Genomic DNA, 21963 nt, shown 5'->3' with positions numbered 1-21963 from the left:
AGTGTATGCCGCTGATCCACATACCGCCCACACACACCTCACCACCCACCATAAACTGTACGCTTTCGTTAGCTATAACTATAACTGCTGTAGTCACAAACGATCGCGCTTGAAATTAAGTCAGCAAATGACTTGTAGAATATCAAAAAAAATACAAACACAGCCGCTGACCCCGCTTTGTGCTAGTTTTCTATATGGCGACTATATAGTCTGGCGACAACAAGATAATCAAATGTAATTTATTTTGTATTTCATGCACTCGACTTTGACTAGCAGCAAGAGCTAACTGACTATAACTATCTGCATAATATATGGTTTATTATCTAGTCAATAAAGCAGCAGACTAGCTCAATATATAATATATACTTTACTTAATATATAAAAAAAAACTTGTGCTCGACGTACACGCCCAACTTAAGCCGCAGCCCCCCCTCGCCTCGCCTGCGCTGTTATTCAAACCGGATGCACGAGCACTTGGCGTGGCATGGCACATTTTGTTGATTTGCAGCCACGATAGCAGCCTCGAGTCGATCTCTAGTTGGACATTTTTTAAGTGTCTCGCATGGCAAAATCATTGAAGCATCGCATTACACTGCAAACTGCTGCTATTTGGTATTAACTCGTTGCTAGTTTTCATATTATTTTATATAAATTTGTATAGCACTTGTCGCTAGCGGAAGCTTAAAACCAACGACTTTCCACGTGCAGCAGTCACAACAAGTGGCTGCGTCACACCCTCACACACACGCACACACACAGACAGACAAGTCGTAAAGGCAACTTTGCCATATAGCACGCACCAAGCCCAAAATAAAGCTGGGAAAAAAACAAAAAGCGACATATACATATTTAAAAGAGAAAGAGTGAGAGAGTGAAAGAGTGTGTGTGTGTGTAACAGGTAGAGGGAAGTAGTTAATAATATGCAAGAAACCCACAAACAACGCACAGAGCAGAGCAGAGCAGCGCAGCGCGCCCATGAAGCAAAGTTCCGAATGCTGCTGAAAAGCTGAAAAGGTAGCCACGGACTTGCCCATTGGTCTGCAAATCTTTCAAGAGTAGTTCCGCTTTATTGTTGTATGCGGCTACATCCGCTACAAGTTGATAAGCAGCTGCTAGAGCACGCCATAGCCCCCACCCACTCAACTCAACTCTGAGTTCTCTGCGCTGAACTGTCACGAAGAATTTGAACAGCGTGCGGCGGCACCTGTGATTCTGATTCTGATTCTGTTACTGATTGTGATTGCGCTGCAGGCCGTTGTTGTTTATCTTTTACTCATAATAATGATTACAATTAAAAAATCAACAGAGCTTGAGCCACATGGGGCGTTAAGTACTACAGATGGCACAGGCCACAGCGAGCAGCAGCGCTTGAAGTTGATGATAAAGCTGGGGGAGAGTCTACGCTAGGCCCGTGCCCCTAAGCAGCAAGTAGGAGGCCATGGCAATGGACACGGACACGGCTATGAGCGCCATTTTGTAGAAGAAGCGCTTGGAAGCGCATTGGTTAGCCAGCAAGACTAGAAAACAATAGAGAAGAATTGCTTACAATTTTTGTTGAAAGCGCATTGGTTAGCAAGATAAACTAGAAAATATAGCAGAAAAATTTGGTATAGAAATAATTTATATTTATGACTAACAATTTTTTAATATTTTTATTAAAGACTATAACAGATTGTAGAAGATTTAACTAGAGATAATTTAACAATATTTTTTAAATGAATTTAAAGAGTAGAAAAGATTGAAGAAGATTTTAGTACAGAAATAATTTATATATTTATATATGTTTATATGGAAGCGCATTGGTTAACAAGAAAGAAAATTTTGGAGTAGAATTTTGGATAGAAATAATTAATAAACAATTTTTAAACAATTTTTAATAAGCTTAAAGCGTAGAAATAATTGTAGAAGATTTCGATTCTTAATATATTTATTACTAACAATTTTTTTATATTAATATTTATTGAATTTAGCTAAATAGAAAAGATTGTAGAAGACTTTAGCATAGAAACAATTAATATATTTATTAATAACAATTTCTAAATACGTTTATTAATTAAATTTAAAGATTTTAACAATTTTAGGGATAACAAAAATTAATATATTAATTACTAACAATTTTTTAATATTTTTCAAATTAAGTTTGTCTAAATAGTTTCGCTTTTTGATTTGATAGCGCATTAAATATTCGTTTTGAAGCTAAATAATTTAACGAAATGTTCTTGCAAGTTTTCGTTCTGCTTGTTGAGCACACTGTGACAATGCTTGTGTGTGTGTGTGCGTGACTGTTTATGTGTGTGTGTGTGTGTGTGTGTATTTGTGGGTGTATTTCTTCGCGCTTGCATAAGCAGCGAATCGAAGCTAAAGTGTAACCGTCACACTAAAGCAATCAAACCGCTACCCTAGCGCCCCCTAGCAATTGCTGCTCCAATTTAGTCTCCACCCACAGTAAATAGCACCGTCTTCTTACACACACACATACTAATATACAAATGATTTCGCCGCGTTTCGTATTTGTTGCTGCGACGTCGCTGCTGCCGTCCCCCCGTCTTTGATTTAGCTGTAGTCGGCGATTCCCCTACGACTGTCACTTATCTTTCATTAAACGCATTGGCCGCGTTGTTCGCAGCGCTGATTAACTTACAAGTCAAGTCAATTTCATTGGCTACACACAAAGCTAGCAGCACAATTGTGTATGTGTGTGTGTGTGAGTGTGTGTTAGGACAAAGTTTTTGTCTGTTTTGCAGCTAATCAATAAATCACTTCAAGGTTTTCTTAATTAAAAGTTTGCTGACCACAGGCTCGTAGTAAACTTTTCTACATGCTACAAGCAAAAACTTATAGAAAAAAAAAGGAACATTGATTAACTGCCAGCAGACCACAAAGACGTCAGAGGAAAAAAATATAAAAGACTGAGTCTGCTAGCAAAGTTGCAAACCCTTTCCAATAAGAAAAACTTTGCATAGCCAAGAAAATGGCGCTGGCTTCAGCGCAGACTAAAAAACTGTAAAGCTGTAAAACTATTAAACGCTTAAGTCAGGCAGAAAATGAGACAAAATAGTTTCGCCAAGTGAATCAACACTAAAAATATGCAGCCCTTAATTAAGCCAAATAACATTTATAAATAAAAAAAAATAATTGCCTGTGTGCTGCTGCGCCCCAGACACAAAACAAAAGGTTCAACTGCGTGGGAAATGTAACCGCAACAAAGACGTTGAAAAAAATGTAACTGAGAGGCAAAAATCAAAAGAAAATTTCAAGCCAAGGCCACTTGACATTTAACAGCTGCTTAAGCTGCTGGCCGCACTTATTTTCGCTTGCTTCTTGGCTTGCTTGTTGTTTGCGTAAGTTGGCAAGCACGACTATAAAATACGCTTTAAATTTGCTAAAAGTAAAAATTAAATGCGCTGATTTTTTAACTTGTCAGCGCAGTCAACTAAAAACTAATGGGTATTGTTTGTTCGTTCTAAAAACTTTTGTGCTTGTTTTGGGGTCTATTGACATAATTTCTGGGAGTTGCGTTCCACAAGTCACACTCAAGGCGTTGGTTAGACACTTGAGGCGGGCTGCGGCCCCAAAGACAAATCCACCCTTCAATTAGAAGGCCAAAAACTTTGAGACGTCGTCCTTGCTGCTGCTTGTTCTTTTGTTAATATTTGTTTTCTTTACTTTCGACTGTTTAAGTTTCAGTTACAGACCTTTTGGGTCGGTCGGTTTCATTTACATGCTCGTTATGCGAGTTTTACCGCAAATTAGCCATTGTTTTGTCTATAAGGACATGGCTGATTACGCAGACGTTCAACTTCTTCTTATTGGCACTTCCGGCACTTCAATTGTAGCATATTTTACTTTTAGGTGTTGCAGTTGGCTCTCGCTCTCAGTCTAATTGTTGTTTAAGTGCTATATGAAAATATATTTTATGGCTGACTTATCTAATCAAATCAGTTGCTTAGGCACACTTTTAGCTTTAGATAGTAACTATCTATGATAAATATAGTTACATCTATATCTAATCAATGCATGCGCGCAATGCTTTAGTTTAGAAAATATTGACTCACGCGCTTTTGTTTGTTTGTTAGTTACACTAGGCAACAAGAATTTAGTTACAATGCAGTGTAAATTAATTTTTATATTTTATATTAATGCTTATATTTTATATTTATAACAGCTGCAGTCTTCTGATAATTTCTTCTTCGAATTCTATATGCAAAAAGTCAAGTTTAAAACTGAAAATACTTAAAAAAAAATATTTAAAAAATGCAATTTATAATAAAAATTTATATGGTTACTTAATTAATTCTCACAAGTTAGCTTCAATATGTTTTTTACTTAGTTTAGTTAGTCTATTTCAATTAGTATTTTATTACATTTAATATTTCTCTACTTGCTACTTTATTGTGTAGCACAGTGTAACTGCTAACTAACAATTGAAGTCGCCTGTGCACTTTATTTACATTTTACCCTTTAAGCAAATAGTTGACTAAACTCTTCTAGTTCCCAGCAAATAAAATAAACCATATTTCCCAGTATGTGCCTATTTGCATTTCTTATCTGAATAGCATAAAAAGAATGAAACTTTAATTTATGTGCGAACTCTGCTAACCTGTTGTTCGACTGCTTCCGGCCTAAAACTAACCAATTAAAAGGCAACATTTCCGTTTCCAATAAGTCTTAGGTGCTTAGTTTGCACCCCAATTTGAAAAGCAGCCCCTGCCTGAGTTTGAGTTCCCAGCAAGCAAAATTAAAGAAAGTTAGCGTGCCCTATGCTCGCTATTGGAATTTCCCGGATATTGTTATGTATTGCTCACACGCCCTTTCCTTCCGACGTGCCAACGCCTACGCCTTTCGCTTCGAAAAGTGCAAAATGTTTGCGGTTACTGCAGCTAAGCACGCAAAGGTTTTGCAGCCACTGCGCACAGTTTTAGGAGCAGCGCGCTAACAATTAAAACTTAACAATTTACATTTTAATGCTGCACATTTAATATATTAATTTTTGTTTTGCTTTCAAACGTTTGTTATAAAAAATATATTTAAACTAACTATTTATGCTACTATCACTTAAAGTTCTAAACAATTCTCAATTACATGCGCTGTTAGTTTTGCTCTTTGCTTTTATATACGATCTATATGGGCATATATATAATGTTGTTGTATGTAGTCTAGTGTATGTTAATTTTAGTATGGCGCTACTTGGTTAGATTCTTGCGCTGATCGGAGGCATCTTTTTCGTTGAGCGTTATGACGCGGCGACCAAAGCGCGCGGTTAGCTTGGAGAAGAAGCCAACACGTGAGGCGGGCTTGGTGTCATCAGCGGAAAGCGGCGCCGTTTGATAGCCATCGTCCTCGTTGCCATTGCTGTTGCCACGCCCATGCTTGCTGCTGCGCCCCTGGCCGAAATGGAAGGTGGCGCGTGCTACGTTGCTGCGATTGAAAGGCTTCTCCTGCTGGCTGGACTTGCCCGCCGGTGTGGTTGCAGCCGGCGCAGCAGCAGCCGCAGCAGACGTTGGGGTGCAGCTGACCAGCTGCAGACGCTCCAGCAGGCGTCCATCCATGGGCGACTTGGGTGGCTGCAGCGGCGTTGCAGCAGCAGCGCTGCTGGCGCTGGACTCGCCTTTTTCATAGAGCGTAGTGGGGCGACGTCCGGAGCCTTCGCGTGCGTAGTTAAAACGCGTGGGCGTATTGGCCAACTTTTGTGCCTGCGCCTGTTGTCGTTGAGCGCTTAGCAGTGTGGGCTTAATGTCAGCAGTGGGCGTAGCAGCAGCAGCAGAGCTGGTGGCGCGCTTGGCTTGTGGCGTGTTGCTGGCATTGGAGCTGCTGTTGTTGGTTTTGCGCGCAGGCGTGCGGCGTGTGGGCTTGGCGGGTGGAGCTGCCACAGCGGCAGCGGCGCGGCAGTTGTTGTAGGCGTTGTGGGCAAGGCATTGGGTGTGATGAGCACATTGGCTACGCGCGGCGGCAGTGGACGATTCGAGCTGGTTAGACTCTTCTCCAGCGGCAGCGTCACCTGCGTGCTGCTGCTGCTGCTGGGCAGCGTTTCATCGCCAGTCTGGCGTGCATTGCGTGGTCTGGATACAGCCAGCAGCATATAAGTGCAGTAGATATCATCGAAAGCTTGCGCAGCTAGCGCAGCTTCCACATCGCGACGCTTGTAGCCCTTGGCAACGAGCATATCAATGCGTGCAGCATCCTGCAGCTCCATGGGACGCTCGCGATACGGACGCAAGCGATCTGCTTCATCGTAGCCCATGTTGATCCACTTGTCGCTCATTACGGCGTGCAGCGAGGTGCGCTTGCTAGGATTAAGCACTAGGAACTTGCGCATCAGATTCTCACAGTCCATGGAGATGTAGTAGGGCACGCGATATTTGCCGCGCAGCACGCGCTCGCGCAGCTCCTTCAATGTGCCGCCATCAAAAGGCAGCGAGCCGCTTACCAGCGTATAAAGCACCACACCCAACGACCAGGCATCCACCTCAGGTCCTGCATACTTGCGTCCCATAAACAGCTCTGGCGCTGCATACGGCGGACTGCCGCAAAATGTTTCCAGCTGCGCATTCGGATCGAAAGTGTTGCCAAATCCAAAGTCTGCAATCTTTATGTTCATATGCTGATCCAGCAACAGATTCTCAGCCTTCAGATCGCGATGCACCACAAACTTGCTGTGGCAATACTGTATAGCGGACACCAGCTGGCGAAAGATAACACGCGCATCACGCTCACGCATGCGTCCGTTCTTGACCAGATGATCGAACAACTCGCCACGACTGGCGTACTCCATTATAAGATAAAGCGTGCGCTCCGACTCGATAACCTGATAGAGACGCACTATGTTCGGGTGATTAAGCATCTTCATTATCTTCACCTCGCGATAGAGTTTCTGCCTAGCGCTGCTGTTGAGCTGTGTCTTGTCGATGGCCTTGATGGCCACCTCGCGTCCTGTGGGCACATGCAGCGCCAGCTTAACCTTCGCAAAGTTGCCTTTGCCGAGAGTCTTAATAATTTTGTATACGCCATTGCCGTTGCCATTCACATACGACTGGAACTTGAGCTCCGTATCATTGCTCATGCCATCGATTGCGTCCTGGCTGCTGTTGGCGGTAACCGCTGGACTCGAGCCGTTGCTCGTTGCGCTGCTACCAATTGCTGCTGCTTCAGCAATTGTTGCTGCTGCTGCTGCTGTTGGTTTCAATGCTGCTGTTGTTGTTGTTGTCGTCTTAGTTATCGTTATGGTTGTTGTTGTCACTTGTCCACTGCTGCTGCTGCTGCTGCTGCTGTTGTTATCCTTGTCTGTTATTGTTGTTTTATAGGCTTTGGCTGCTTTCTCATTTGGTGCTGCCGCTAGAGCTTTCACTTTTGCCCCACTCTCATCTCCCAAGCTGAATTCTACAATTTCTAAATGTTTATCCGCCGACATTCTAACGTTCGAATTTTGTAGAGTTTCCAAAGTGAAACTGAAAGCTAACGAGATCACTATTAGTGTAAACTGAGCCCAGGTGTTCACAACCCTTGGCGCATGCCGCGCACGCGCTGTTGTCCTTTCAAATATCCTTTCCCCCCTCTGTCGCGCTTCTCAAGGCGTATTTGTTGTTTGATGACTCGCTCGCTTGGTTAGCACATCTGCTCTTTGGCAGCCAGCACCCTCCAGTGCCCAGTGCTCGTAAGCTTTAAGATAAGAACCAACCCTCTATGTTCAGCTGGCGGGCTGATAAGGTTCCTGGTTCCGGGTTCCTTTGGTTCCTGTTCAACACAGGATCTCGCCCCTCAGTCGTGCATTTTGTGCTGTTCAACGACCGCACAACTTCTTTGTGGAAATTCAACACGGCGCTATCATCCAAAACCCTCCCCCTCTTGACATTTATTTACTGTCAAAGGCAATGGCTTAATGCTTCATATGGCACGAGCCTTTTACGATCCTTTACGGCAGTTCTTGTTATGATGACGCGGCTGATTTGATCGTCTGTTGCTGCTGCTGGTATCAAGTCGTTCAGCGTTGACAGCTGCCTGTAAGCAAAAGCAAATGAGGGATTCGATTACAGGTTGAGTTCAAAGACATCAAATGGGGGCAATAAACATTATGTCAACAAAGGGGAAGAGCAAATACTCCAATAATATAACAAAGAGGAGGAGCAAACACCAATAATTCAACAATTTCTATAACAAACTTTACAACTTGTCTTCAATTATTTTATTCATACATCTCTTACACTTAATCCGCATATTTTCAATTTAATTCGAAATCTAAAATCTAACCCTCCATCCCAAATTCCATTTCTATCTTTGCCAGCTGATCTTTCAATATTTTCAACATTTTGCACCACTGTACCTCACAGCAATTTCAATAACAGTACGCTGCATAAGTAATTTGCTCTTAACCAAACTTCCCCTGCCCATTACCTTTTCTTAATTTTCTACACACATATCCTGCGATCCCTTTGCTACCGCAAAAACTACCTAAGCTCAAACTCAACTACCCTAAATAACTGGCCTACCTAACTATGCATGTGTATGCACCTCAAAATAAAAGAGAAGAAGTAAAAAAAAAATAACTCACACAGCGTCCTGCATTAACTACAACAAAGGAATTGAAACTGGTCCTTAATCTGGCTTTTCTTTTCGCTTGAATATTCGTTCGCCCCGGTGTGCGACGTGTAACAATATTTTTCGTTTTCTCGCTTTGAACACACACGAACACACACACATGTGTGTGTGTGCTGGACCCTATGTGTTTGTATGTCCTTGATCCTGCTTACTTGTTTTTACGTTTGGCAAGTTTTTCTCGATTTTTGCCAGCGTCATCTCTCGTACCCTCTCAACCAACCCTGACTGAGTGCCCTGCCCTGACTCGACGCTCTGGGTCGCATTGTCGTCGCCTCTTTTGCGTTCGCTCTTCTGCTTCTTGTTGTTATGCCTGCTTTCTTTATGCATGTGACAGTATGTGTAACTGTGTGTGTGTGAGTGCGACGTAATTCAATTGCAGCTGCCTCTTTTATGTTTGTATTTTGTATTATTGCTGCCGAGTTTACTCGAAAACAAAATTTGCACAGTCTCAAACAATAGGCAAAATCACTTGTGTGTATCTATAAATTCCTGGAATTGTCAACAGCACAATTTGGCAAATCGAAATTCCATTTGCAGTGTAAGATTTATGTAACTGCAGCTAAACCACACACACACACAGAAGTTCAATGTAACCTAAAGAAAGCCCCACAGCAACTTGCAGTCCCCCCCGCGCCCCTTTGACACTGTTCGCTGCAGTTGTAAACAGCAGCTGGGGGCAGCTTTAAGCATTTGTTGTCCAATGCCTTTGTGGTTTGTTAGCATTTCGCTTTTGTTGCCTTTTTGTCTTTTACTTTGTCTTTAGCGCCTGCTTCTTGTGCATTCTATTTTGATTCTTGTTCTTGTGCGCGCGCGCTCTCGCTCTCTCCTTAAATGCGCGATCGCCGCGCCGCTCTCTTCGTTGTTGTCTTTCTTGCTATGCTTCTTTAGATGTTTATCTTATTACATACAAACAAACATATTTATGTATGTGTGAGTCATCGACGACGCGCTGGTCAGGAAACAGCCCGCAGCTTGAAGTTGCCAACGGCGCTTTAGTCTTTTGCTTTTTCACTTGATCTTCGCAATCTCTTTCTAATTTTTCCACACGCTCTTCTTCATTAGCGGCACTTAATTGTTTTTATTACTTCTATGCACGCTGGCACTAATTCTTTTGCTTTTTGACTGTGTTTGTATTCTTTTTGTAACTCTGACTCTGTTTGTTGTCTGGCTGCCAGCGCAACAGAATTCCCAAGTGGTCTTATTAATAAAACGCCTCTTTAATTACCAAAAGAAGTACGCCCACTTGTCCAGCGCACAGATATGCAGAAACAGCAAACAGACGCCAAATGCAAGACGCAACGATAAGAGGCGACTGCGAAAAGTCCCCACGGAGCAGCAGCAGCGCTCTTTGCTTATCTTGTGAAAACCAGAAATCAAAAGACCAAAGCAACGCTTCAAGACACACACACAGCCACACATGCATACGTTTGTGTACTTACTTTGCGCGTATCCCCCCGGCGCCAATCAAAAACAAATTAGTGTTAATCCACACACATGTAGCAACAAATCCACTAAAAAACGCTGCGACGTCGGTCTCTGCGCTTGCGAACTACAAGATACAAAGCGCGTTGTTGTACTGAACCGCGCGCAACAGCCTTAAGAGCCAGTTTCCACATGCTCAGCGCGCTGAGACGATCGAAGAGCGTAAGAACTGAGCGAGAGCGTAAGGAAACAGCAGCACATAAGAAACGAGAGCAACAAGCGTGTTGTGTTGCGCTCATCGCGGCTTCTGAGCAGTTTACACGCTCATTCTTCAACTCGAGCGAAGGTCGTTGCGGTTCCTTGAGCATTTCTTAACTTCATGACGTCACGACTGCACTGTCTGCGCGCTGTGACGTCTTCGTTTTGCAGGGGAAGACGATACACGGCGAATATCAGCAAAACTTATTGCGGCGAATTTTCTTTCCTTAAACTTACGCACAGCTGTTTGATTTGGTTGGTTGGGTATGAGTTTTCTTGCAAGTTGTTTTTATTATTTTTTTTATTCGGCTCTGGTGGTAGTTTCGGCTGCTATTGTGCGCTCTTTCGCGCTCGTGTATCGTGTCTGAAGTATTCTTATTCGCCAAAGTAGCTCCCACACTATCTTATCACACAATCACAAGTAGCTGTATGTGTGTGTGTGTGTGTGTGTAGGTGTCTGGTCTGACTGGCACCAATAAGAAATAAGCAGCTTGGCAAAGTTTATGTCTTTTGTTCTCGCTTCCTCTTTGCTTGCCCGTAGCGGTTTGATTAAGAAAATGTTGGCATTGCAAATAAATAATAATAAAATGCATTTCTCTGTTACATATTTTCTCATTTAAATGAAAAGAAACATTACAATGACAAAGTAGGCGACAAGAGTTTGTCCGGCCTGGCCCCTTGGCTGGGGCTTGGGCTTGGGCTTGGCGACGCTGCCAGAGATTACAGATTGCTGCAGATACAGTTACAGTTACATTTACAGTTTGCTGCTGATTATAATAAAAGTTTGTTTGATTTTCTCTGTATTTTTTTCTGCCATTTGTATTTCTTTTTTAGGCTTTTCTTTGGCCTCGCCAACAACTTTGAGGCGCTTGATTAAAAAGCTTTTGCCTTTGCATTTGTCTGGCCATTTGCAAAAGTTTTTACTCTTTTTACTGCTGCTGCTTCAATTGTAATTACTTTGAGTCGCAAGTTTTACTTAACATAAGTATTATGCACTACTTCAATGCTTGAATTCAAATTGTCGCATTAGCATATATGCACTCGTACTTGAAGTATCAGAGCAAGAGCCCAAGCTCGCGCACCAAATGTGGGCCAAAGTTGTCATGTGTGTAATAATTAAGCGGGTAATTTGACATTCAACAAAAAAGCAAAAGCAAATAATGTGCAGAGCAAAGAGCAGAGGGCAGTTACGAATAGAGTATACCCTGTAGTCTTAAAAATGCTAAGCAAATGTATTAAAAATTAAACAAATTTGTAAAGCATTTTTAAGAAAACCTTTTGGGTTGCTAGAATTTGCTTCAAGAGTCAGTCAAGTTTACTCTCTGGGGTGCCAAAGAATTTTAAATCAACCTCAAACTAAACTAAAAACAGTTTCGAGTTGGTTTTAGTAGAAAAATTATGCTCTTTTTGTGGCAATAGGTAGATCCTAAGAATGAATAATAAATGCTATAAAGTTGCTTTAACTAAATATTCCAAGCAATCAAATATACACCTCCTACGATTTGGGTTAAGGGATTTCTGACTGAAATCCTTGGAGATTTCTGTGGTACCCACGCTTGAATCGGGAGTTCTGTAATTTAACCAAATGAAGTTATAACCCTAGCACTATTTTCGCATATAATAGTTAGCAGACTATACCCCATTATCTTTTTGCCTATAGCGCATATGTATACAACGCATATATTTAGCAGTTAAGCGGGGAGCCAGTCAAAGGTAACATCTTGCGAGTTCATATGGCATTTAATTGGGTCAGATCCACGTGGCATATTGAGGTAGAGCCTAACAGCTGACTTTGCTACTCGTAGACAAAGGCGCAGCAGACAAATCACAGTTGGCCACAAATAGACACGCGCCGACAGCAGCAGCAGGAGCAGCAGCAGCAGCAGCAGCTATGGCCTCATTCATGGACTACAGCTCGAGCCACCTGATATCAATGCTTGGGTCTTTGAATTCGACTTTGGCAAATGTTTAATCGTGTAGTAGGAAATGCGTAAAACCAGATTGCAGCACACACCAGCAGATGACGCAGTGCAAACAGAGACAATGGGCGCAAGAGTTTGGAAAAGGACAGGCTGGCATCTTGCGAAAACAAAAGGACGAGCGCTCACAGGATATGCGATACATGCACTTTTGCACATTTGTCCATGAGTTATGGCTCAGGGATGCGGGCGCATATCGATTACGTAGATATAGGAATGATATGCGTTTTGCTTTTTTGACTGCAAAAGGTGCAAAATATTTCAGAGAGTTGAACGTGCTGCAAGTTGTCGGCAGCGACTTAAAGATTAATTGGATTGCAGCCATATGAGCATCAATATTCAATCTACTTTGCATCTGAGTACAGCTGAACTTACACTACAGCTGCTGGTTCTGAAGTGGCTGCGGAATAACCTTGGGGTAACCTTTGTGGCTGCAGCTAAATATACAAATTAACCCATTCAAACAAAGAGCGACTGCTGCTTTCTTTGAATGTGTCAAAGGTTCACATCAAGAAGATGCCACAAACAATGCCACAGCAAATGAGCTGCATATCAATAAAATATCAAAGCGCTCAGCGTTCGCAATTTACAGCTGCTCCCCTCCCCAATCGCTTTTATATATTTTCAGCAAGAAAATGCCCAAAAACTGTGGAAATTTCTCACATTCTAAACATTTTCTCAATCATTTGTCATGCGCGTTGCACTCAGCTAAAATATTATTTCCTTTTGTTAATCCTTTGCGCTTATTTTGCATTAGGCAGCAACATATCCTTTTGGGTTAAAATCCATTCATGCTTCACTTTGTCGTCTTGATGCTGTTACCTGCCTTTTGTCAAAGAGTTTTTCCACTATTTTCGTTACATTTTTGCATAGTTTTTGTTTGTGCTTACCTTCGCTATTGTTGTTGTTGTTGTTAGTAAGGCTACTTAAATAAATTTGGCATGCCAGCCATGTGTATGCGGGATTTGCAAATTGTTTAAATTTATGCCGCAGCGTTGCTGTCTTTGATCTTTACTTGGGCTGAGCGTGAGTGCGATGAGTACTTAAAGCACTTTGAGGCATTCAAACTAAAGCAAGTGACAAGGCAGTCACATTTATTAGGATATTAAAATATTTATTTTTTGTTTTAATATGCAATATTAACTGGAGAGAATATAGAGTAAAGTTGATAAGCATTAAATGCTATTTTAAGTGTGAAAAGCAAGTCTAAGTTTTGTCAAGCTTTACTTTTTACTATTAATAAAAAGATATTAGGCCTAAGCTTAATAGTTCTTAAATTAAGCTCAAACGACTAAGTGCAGTCTTAAGCGAATATAAAATTACAGCTGATATAAATTAACTTAAGTAGACTAAATGCAGTTGAAATATAAAAAGCGAGTCTAAGATGTGTTTAACTTAATATAAAGCAGAGACGATACAAACGAGCTTAAGTATATTAAATGCAATTAAAATAGATGAAATGCTAAATGCTAAATGAGATGAGATGCTAAATGATAGATAAGATGTTAAATGCAGTTGAAGCAAGAAAAGCGAATCTAAGATTTGCTTAACTCAATTAAATTAAATTAATTTACTAAGTGCATTCTTAAGAGAATATAAACCAGAGACGATACAAATAAAATTAGTGAGTCTAAGATTTGTTTATTTTGTTAATAATTAAATTATATATTATTGCTTAGCTTACCAAGACCAAATTATGCTCAAACGACTAAGTGCAGTCTAGAGAGAATATAAACCACAGATGATAAAAATTAAATTAAGTATACTAAATGCAGATGAAGTAGGAATAGTATAGATATTGTATATATTTGTATTGATTTGCTTAACTTAATATAAACCAGAGACGATACAAACGAAATTAAGTATATTAAATGCAGTTAAAGTAGTAAAGATTTTAAATGCAGTTGAATTAAGACAAGTGAGTCTAAGATTTGTTTAACTTTTGTTGTCAATCGTTTGTTTAAATATTAATAATATATATTATATTATTAAGACTGAAGCAAACTTTCGCTGCTAAGCAGCCGCTGCTTGTACTAGTTGAAATGAATTTTTAAATATTATTTACATTAAATATTATTGCTCAACCTTACTCAACCCACTCCTCTATAAATTATCATTTATGCACTTCGCTAGTTTTTCATATCCAAATGAAGATTGCTAAGGGCTGCTCTGCTTAATCCTTGGCTTGCCCTCAGCCCCTTTTGTTTATAATTTTGTCTATGCTGCAGTATTGCCTATGACACTTTTTAGCCATAAAACTGAAACTAATCCTTGCCTGCTAAGCAGTCGCTGCTTGTTCTAATTGAAATGCAGCCTTCTAAGCTGCACATATAAATTTTTTTTTGACGTGCATTATTTGCCCACTTGGGTGTGGGTTTGAATGCATTTTAGGCAGAATGCTGACGGTTTTGTATCTAACAGATACAAGTGCTGCAGCTTATTAGCAAAGATTGCAGCAAACAACGAAAGCGCGGGCAACACACAACAAAACTGAAATTGATTACCAAATGCGACGTGTGTGTGTGTAGGGGGTGGTGGGTTGAAGGGCAGTCAGCCTAATAAGCACAAAAATCCACATAGAGCAGCAATTCCTTTTAATTGAAAAATCTCTCGCTCTCGCTCTGCCACATTTTGTTGCAATTTTTTTTTGTTTTGTGCAATTTCTTTGCAGCTGCAGTGCTATGTGCGTTTAGTTGCCGCAGCCACTGTATGCATTCGATATTGCATTGCATTCGGCTTGTTGCCAACATAATAAGTACTTTAGCCAACGAATGAGCACGAGACAGCGACAGCGACAGCGACAGAGACGTGAGCGGGCCGCTGCGCTTGGCTTTAGCGACTTTTTGGACTGATTGACTTGCCAAAGCGACCGCCCCCAATGCAGCCCGCCCCAAAGTGCGCTTATGCTGATTGCAGCAAGCAGCACTTGCAGCCCCAAAAAAAAAAAAAGAAATGATTATTTTGGATGCTTCGGCTTGGTAAAACAAACCCCGTCTGAAGCCAAAACAACAGCCAAACAGTCATGAAAAGTTTTCGGGTGTTTGCCCCCCCCCCCCCCCCCCCCCGCCCCCCCCCCCCCCCTCCCCCCCCCCCCCCCCCCCCCCCCCCCCCCCCCCCCCCCCCCCCCCCCCCCCCCCCCCCCCCCCCCCCCCCCCCCCCCCCCCCCCCCGCCCCCCCCCCCCCCCCCCCCCCCCCCCCCCCCCCCCCCCCCCCCCCCCCCCCCCCCCCCCCCCCCCCCCCCCCCCCCCGACCCCCCCCCCCCCCCCCCCCCCCCCCCCCCCCCCCCCCCCCCCCCCCCCCCCCCCCCCCCCCCCCCCCCCCCCCCCCCCACCCCCCCCCCCCCCCCGCCCCCCCCCCCCCCCCCCCCCCCCCCCCCCCCCCCCCCCCCCCACCCCCCCCCCCCCCCCCCCCCCCCCCCCCCCCCCCCCCCCCCCCCCCCCCCCCCCCCCCCCCCCCCCCCCCCCCCCCCCCCCCCCCCCCCCCCCCCCCCCCCCCCCCCCCCCCCCCCCCCCGCCCCCCCCCCCCCCCCCCCCCCCCCCCCCCCCCCCCCCCCCCCCCCCCCCCCCCCCCCCCCCCCCCCCCCCCCCCCCCCCCCCCCCCCCCCCCCCCCACCCCCCCCCCCCCCCCCCCCCCTCCTCCCCCCCCCCCCCCCCCCACCCACAGCAGTTGCTTGCAACGTTTTGCTGCAAGCTGCTGCATGTGCAATGCATATTAGCTCAACTTATGTGTGTGTGTGCGTGTGTGCAGCTTGGCCTATGCATTGTCTTTATACTTTTGCATTTTATAGCGCCGTTTGCTTTTTTTTTGTTTTCGCTCTTTCTCTCATGCTACGTTTTACTGTCTGTTGGCTTTTGTTTGATTTGCGAAATTGCAATATGCTGGTCTGCTTCAGCTCAAACCACAACTGTCTACACACACACACACTGACAACTCTTGACTGCATTTAAACGCATTATGCGCTGCTGCTGCTGCTGCTGCAGTTCGACTGCAGTGGCCAAGTTAAGGACTCAAAGCCTTGACTGCAGTCTAAGTGTGGCGCATACATAAACCAAAGAGTAATCGTAGTGACTGTAGCTTACAATTAGACTCAACAGTCGTAGAAGCATTTAGTTAAATAAACTAAGTAAATAATATTATAGCCTTGACTATTTCACACTGCAACTCGGTACAACAAATTAAATCAAAACATTTTTATTTACAAACTTTTTTAATCAAACAGAGCGACTTAGTCTAGTCTTAAATACTTTGCTGCTTTTAACAAATTTATTTGCTTAATTATTAACGCGTTTAAATACATTTTATTCCATTTTATTTGCACAACTACTTGAACAATAATTGAATCTTATAATATATTTACATTACTTTTTTATTAAAGATTTTATTTACAATCATTTTTTTCAAAGAGAAAGCGTAGTTTATTTTTTTAATTATTTACTTAATTATTAAATCATTTCATTATATTTTTATTACTTATTTATACATTTTTTCAATATTATTTTTAGCATAATTTAATTTTGATTTTATTTACAATATTTTTTGTTCAAAGCGAGTGCGTAGTTCTTATTTACTAAATTGTAAACTCATTTCATTACATTTTATAACTAACTTATATTTTTATTGAACTTTATTTTTAGCCTAATTTAATTTTGATTTTATTTACAATATTTGTTAATCAAAGAGCGAGCGTAGCTCTTATAACAAATTTATTTACTTAAGTATTAGCTATAAATTTTGTAACATTTTATTTACACATTTGCTTTAACAATAATTGATTTGCAATTAAGTATATAATTTATTTATATATTTTTTTATATATATTTCTACTTGCTTAACAAATTAATTTTCTATATTACACATTAAGCCTCGAAAATTTGACTTAGTTGTTGCGCAAATATTGGCGCGTCTACCAGGGTTGCAATAATGCTTTTTAATAATAGCTAAAAAAAAGTATAAAAAAGCGCACTTCATGCTACAAAAGTTGCGTCAGCCCCCCGCCTCACTTTGCGCCCCCTGCACTGAAGCTGGAACATTTTAATTCGAGTGCGTTTTTCATCAGCGCAACGCACACTTCCGTTTAGCTGGACAACCCCCCACCAAGCCTTTGGGTACAGGCAAAGTCTTGAGGCTACGCTGTAGACCCTTCAATGACCAAAGCCTGCGCCAAACTGCAGCGAGACGTCGTCAAGTGAGCGCCGCCGAGCCAAGCAGAGAAATCAAACAATCAAACAAAATAAAATTGCCAGCGTCCAGCTTGGCGCCCCTTGCTGCTGCTTTTAACATTTTTTTTTTTTGTTGTTGCTGTTGTTGTTGCTGTTGCTTTTGTTCTGCTGCCTTTATGCGCACGCCCCCAAAGTCCAGTTCTGGCAGTCATCAAGTTTTTTGACTCAAACTCGCGCGCGCAACGAAACTTCCGCCCGCCATGTCTTCGCATCCGTTGCAACAAGAGCAGCAAACCCAGACTGCAGTCAGTGACTGCCACCCTGCAATATATATAAATATATATACATATATATTTGTTGTTTGTAGCTGCCTGCCTTGCTATATTTTATTTTTAATTAATTAATGCGAATGCAAAGTACGTTTTCTACAAGTCAAACTTGTTGTTGTTGTTGCCTCAGGGCAACCCTTTTGGGCTACGGCAGTTAGTCAAGCCTCCAAATATGCGCCACTAAAGAAATGCAGTTAATTTACTCAAGAGTAGGCTGGGAGTTGGAGTTGGAGCTGGAAGCTGAAGAAGCCGCGCAGCAAGAAATTGCTGGTGTGTGTTTATTTTTGCTTTTTTGCTGCTGCTGCTGCTGCCACAGAAAGTTGCGCTGCAGTTTCTTTTGTTTTTGTGCCTCACGCCGTGCAACATGCAGCATAATTTTTCGTTAGTGTGCGCGCCTCACCTGGGCGTTGAGTGTAGTCTAGTGGCGCGCGCGTGTGTGTGTGTGTGTGTGTGTGTGTGTGTGTGTATGTGGCACTGCAAGTTGAGAACTTTGCACTTTTCGCTGTAGTTGCTGCCTCATGACCCTTTGCAGCTTTGCTCGCTGCTTTTTTTTTTTGGGCTGCTGCAAATTGTTGCAAAAGTTATTTCTTTACGCTCTTTGCATTTCACTTAATGAAATATTTTCTAGCCTGCGTCATGTGTAGCTCTCGCTGATAGCTCTTGGCTTAAATTCTGGCGCTTTCTTTAATAAGGCTGCAACTTCAAAGCGCGTGTGGCAAGCAGGCTTCAGTTTAGTTGTAAGGCTGCTCAAAAGGCGCGTCTTTTTCTATTCACGCAACTGTTGGCAACACACATGATGTTGCCCCATATGCAAATATGACAAGCACGTTGCACCTTGAGCCAACGTCATGTGGAAATAAAAAGAAATTGCAGCAGCAGCAGCAGCAGCAGCGGCAGGCAGACAGCATTTTAATGATGCATGCAACAGTAAACTGCAATCAGATATGCGCACATCGTTAGTCTTCAGCATCAGCCGACGTTTTGTTGATTATCTTAGAAGCGCAGACAAGAAAGATAACTCATACGCCACATGCGCCGCATATAGAAATTTATTTGCTCAGCAAATAAAACTCTAACATACAAATGTGTGTGTGTGTGACTCAAATGTGTGCTTGTGTGTGTCTGTGTGTGTGTGAATGGCAACCCCCTAACGTAGGCACTTTTTTTTCACTGTTGCATGCAACTTCTTCAGCTCGAGTGCCTGCCCAAGTTGACGTTTCAAATGTCAATTGTGTGCTTAACTGCATTCTTTTGACGTTGACGACGACGACGACGACGACGACTTTGGCTTTTCTTATTTGGTTTGCAAGCTGCTGTGCTTAAGTAGCGCAAGCCTTAACCCTTTGTTAGCTAAAAGCAAAAAAAAAAGTAAAGGCAACTTTAAATTTAATTTTGTGTAATGAGTTAAGCGCTTTGCTTGCTTAATAAATTAACATAAATTAGTTTGTCTTTAATGCTCAATTTTTCAGCTGTTTGCAGTGTAGTTTTTTGTTGCAGTGTAGCGCTATGCAGTTACTTCTGCCTAGGCAGATAGACTGCAATCTTGCCTTCAATTAAGCTTTGACAAGTGCAACGCACACAGCAGCAGGAAGAAGCAGAAGACGTCAACAGTTGAGCAGTGAGTTGAATTTGCCACAAAAGCACATAAATATGAATGAGGCTCTGGTCTGGCTGCCTGACTTCTTGGCCAAAAGCATTTTGTGGCTGCTGCTGCAAAAACGTAAAGAAAAAACACAAAAATAACGTTGAAGGAAACGCAAATAAATGAATTGCACTTTTTCTTTGCAAATTTTCTTGCTGCTTTCAATGAACTGAAACTCTGCGTTGAATGAATGCCGTGCAAAACGAAAAACTTTGCTTATTGTGTTTATATTCTATGCTCTGGCCAGGCCAAGTAAAGCTAAAACACTAAGGGCTAGACTTCAGCTCGGCTTTTAATTAAGCGTGCATTATGCTTAGGGGGCCAGCAAATTATGCAGCAGTTTGTATGCTCATTAATTAAAATTGAACCAAATTGACAGCAGCAACAAATTGTTACTGAAGAAGCGGCAGCAACGCCTTGTGCATCAAAGCGCGCCTCATTATTATGCTGCCTGCCACCAAAAGCGAGCTCAAGTCCGAGCTCACTTCGAGTTCTTCAGCTACACGCCGCTGCACTTTGAGCTCAACACTCAAAAGTTTGTCTGCCAGCGCAGAAAAAATATTAAAAAATATATATATATATTTAAAATATAGCGTAGGGTGTGAGCGCAAATGCAAATCTTGCAGATTTTTAATTTCTTTTCAACGAAAATTTTATTTTCTGTTTGCATTTCTTCTACAAAAATAAATAAGGCGTTTTGCTAAAAAGCAAAGTCAACCCTTTCGTAACAAAAGCTGTGCTAGAGAGGGGTGGGGAGTGGGGTAGAGTGAATTGCTGCTGCTGCTGCTGGTTAAGCTTCATTATTGTGTATTATAGATTCATATTATGCACTTTTTAATTTCTTTTTGTCTGCAGCAAGCAGCAGAAATCTCAATGATAGAGATGCGCAATTTGAAATATCGTCAAGCATATTTTCAAAAATATAAAAGGCATCCAGTACTTAATTAAATTAAATTAATGCAAGCATATGCTAAAAATATTTTTATTTATTTAGACTTGAGTTAACAAATATTAAATTAGTATTTAAATATTTAAAGACGTAGCTTGATTTTTAAATATTTAGTTAGTATTTAAAACTGTTACTTTTGCTTTAAATATGCAAAACTTTAGCTTGAGTCTTAAAATATTTAATATATAATATAAATATATTTTTATTCCTTTAAAGTCAAAGACTTAACTATTTTATTATTAAAAGACTAAGCTTTATTTTTATGCATTCAGTTTAAAAGACTTAGCTATGATATTTAATTAGTATTTAAAACTGTTACTAATGCTTTAAATATGCAAAGCTTTAGCTTGAGTCTTAAAATATTTAATACGCCTCCTTAGGCTTTAATTAAAATAAATTTAATAAATGCTGAATATATTTTTATTCCTTTAAAGTCAAAGACTGACTTAGCTTGAGTTAACAAATATTAAATTGGTATTTAAATATTCATAAACTAAGCTTGATTTTTATGCACTCAAATTCAATGACTTAGCTTAATTTTAAAAATATATTAATTAGTATTTTAATTGTTACTTATGCTTTCAATATGCAAAGTCTTAGCTTGCGTCTAAAAATATTTTCTAAAAATATTCAATGCTCCTCCTTAGCTGCTGCTTTAAGAAATGCGCTTTGTATATTTGTAAAATTAAAAAGCTTGTGCGCCACAAGTGGACTGCAGCAGCTTAGGCAAACGTCCTTGGCATGCAGCAGCAGCAGCAGCAGCCACCCTTTGTAGCATGCCACATGCTGTGTGTGGCAAGCGCGTAGTATGAGTTGTCTTCTGCTTTAGCTGCAGTTGCTGCTTTTTTGCAAGACTTATTTCTCAATATTTCGGGGGTGTCTTTGGGCTGCCTTTGGGGGTTGCATGCTGTCTACACATAATGAATTCAGCCTGCAGCCAGCCCAAGCGACAACGACAATGAACTTGCATTTTGAGCCACAAGAAACGAAACAGTCAAAAATTGTGGTGCACCCTTTGCCAGGCTTCACGCTTCAAGCCGCTGCAAACCGTTACTGTCTTTTTCTCAGGACCTTTGCCTAGGCAGCTGCTAGGCTGCTTACAATTTAGTAGTTGACCCATAGTGCACCTTGGTTGTTATGTAAAGCGCCTTGAAGCAGAACCGAACCACCGAGAGTTATGCTCAACCCACTCTCCTTTGTTGAGGGTGCAGTTTTCACACGCTAGTGGGCTAGGGGCCAAAACGTAGGGTCGCGCAATAATTTTTAATAATTTCCTTTACTTAAATAGTTTTTCCTTTCGAGAGGCACAACAATTGCAACAAATTCCCAGAGCGTGAGCGAGTCAATTGAAGTGTTAGATACAAAGATACAATTACCAGTGGTCGCAAGTGGTCAGTGGCAGATACAAGATAACTTGATTGCACTAATTTGAATGCAGCAGCCACAACAGCAATAATATTTCCCATGCAGCAAGCTTGGTGGGAGGGGAAGTTGCACTTAAGCTGCTGCAAGAAAAGCTGCAAACGCTCATAAAAAAAAATATGCTAGTTCCGCATTGGACAATTGCTGGTTCCTAGGGGTTACTTCAATCAATTTCTGACAAGAAGTGTTAAATCTGCAAAACACACAGAGA

The 21963-nt window shown here is 41.9% G+C and overlaps 1 protein-coding gene across 1 annotated transcript; it reads right to left on the bottom strand.

Moving 5' to 3' along the window:
- Positions 1–4998: 4998 nt before the first annotated feature.
- Positions 4999–7190, bottom strand: LOC108603120 (MAP/microtubule affinity-regulating kinase 4). The gene is given in 2 exon segments (XM_017991635.2): positions 4999–5998; positions 6001–7190. Coding segments are annotated over 2 exon segments (1875 nt in total). The 5' UTR covers positions 7061–7190; the 3' UTR covers positions 4999–5183.
- Positions 7191–21963: the final 14773 nt, after the last annotated feature.

Source organism: Drosophila busckii, chromosome 3R (genome assembly GCF_011750605.1).
Source record: "Drosophila busckii strain San Diego stock center, stock number 13000-0081.31 chromosome 3R, ASM1175060v1, whole genome shotgun sequence".
Taxonomy (NCBI): domain Eukaryota; kingdom Metazoa; phylum Arthropoda; class Insecta; order Diptera; family Drosophilidae; genus Drosophila; species Drosophila busckii.
Note: the sequence above shows the minus strand (reverse complement) of the source record. Positions and strands in the feature narration are given on the sequence as shown.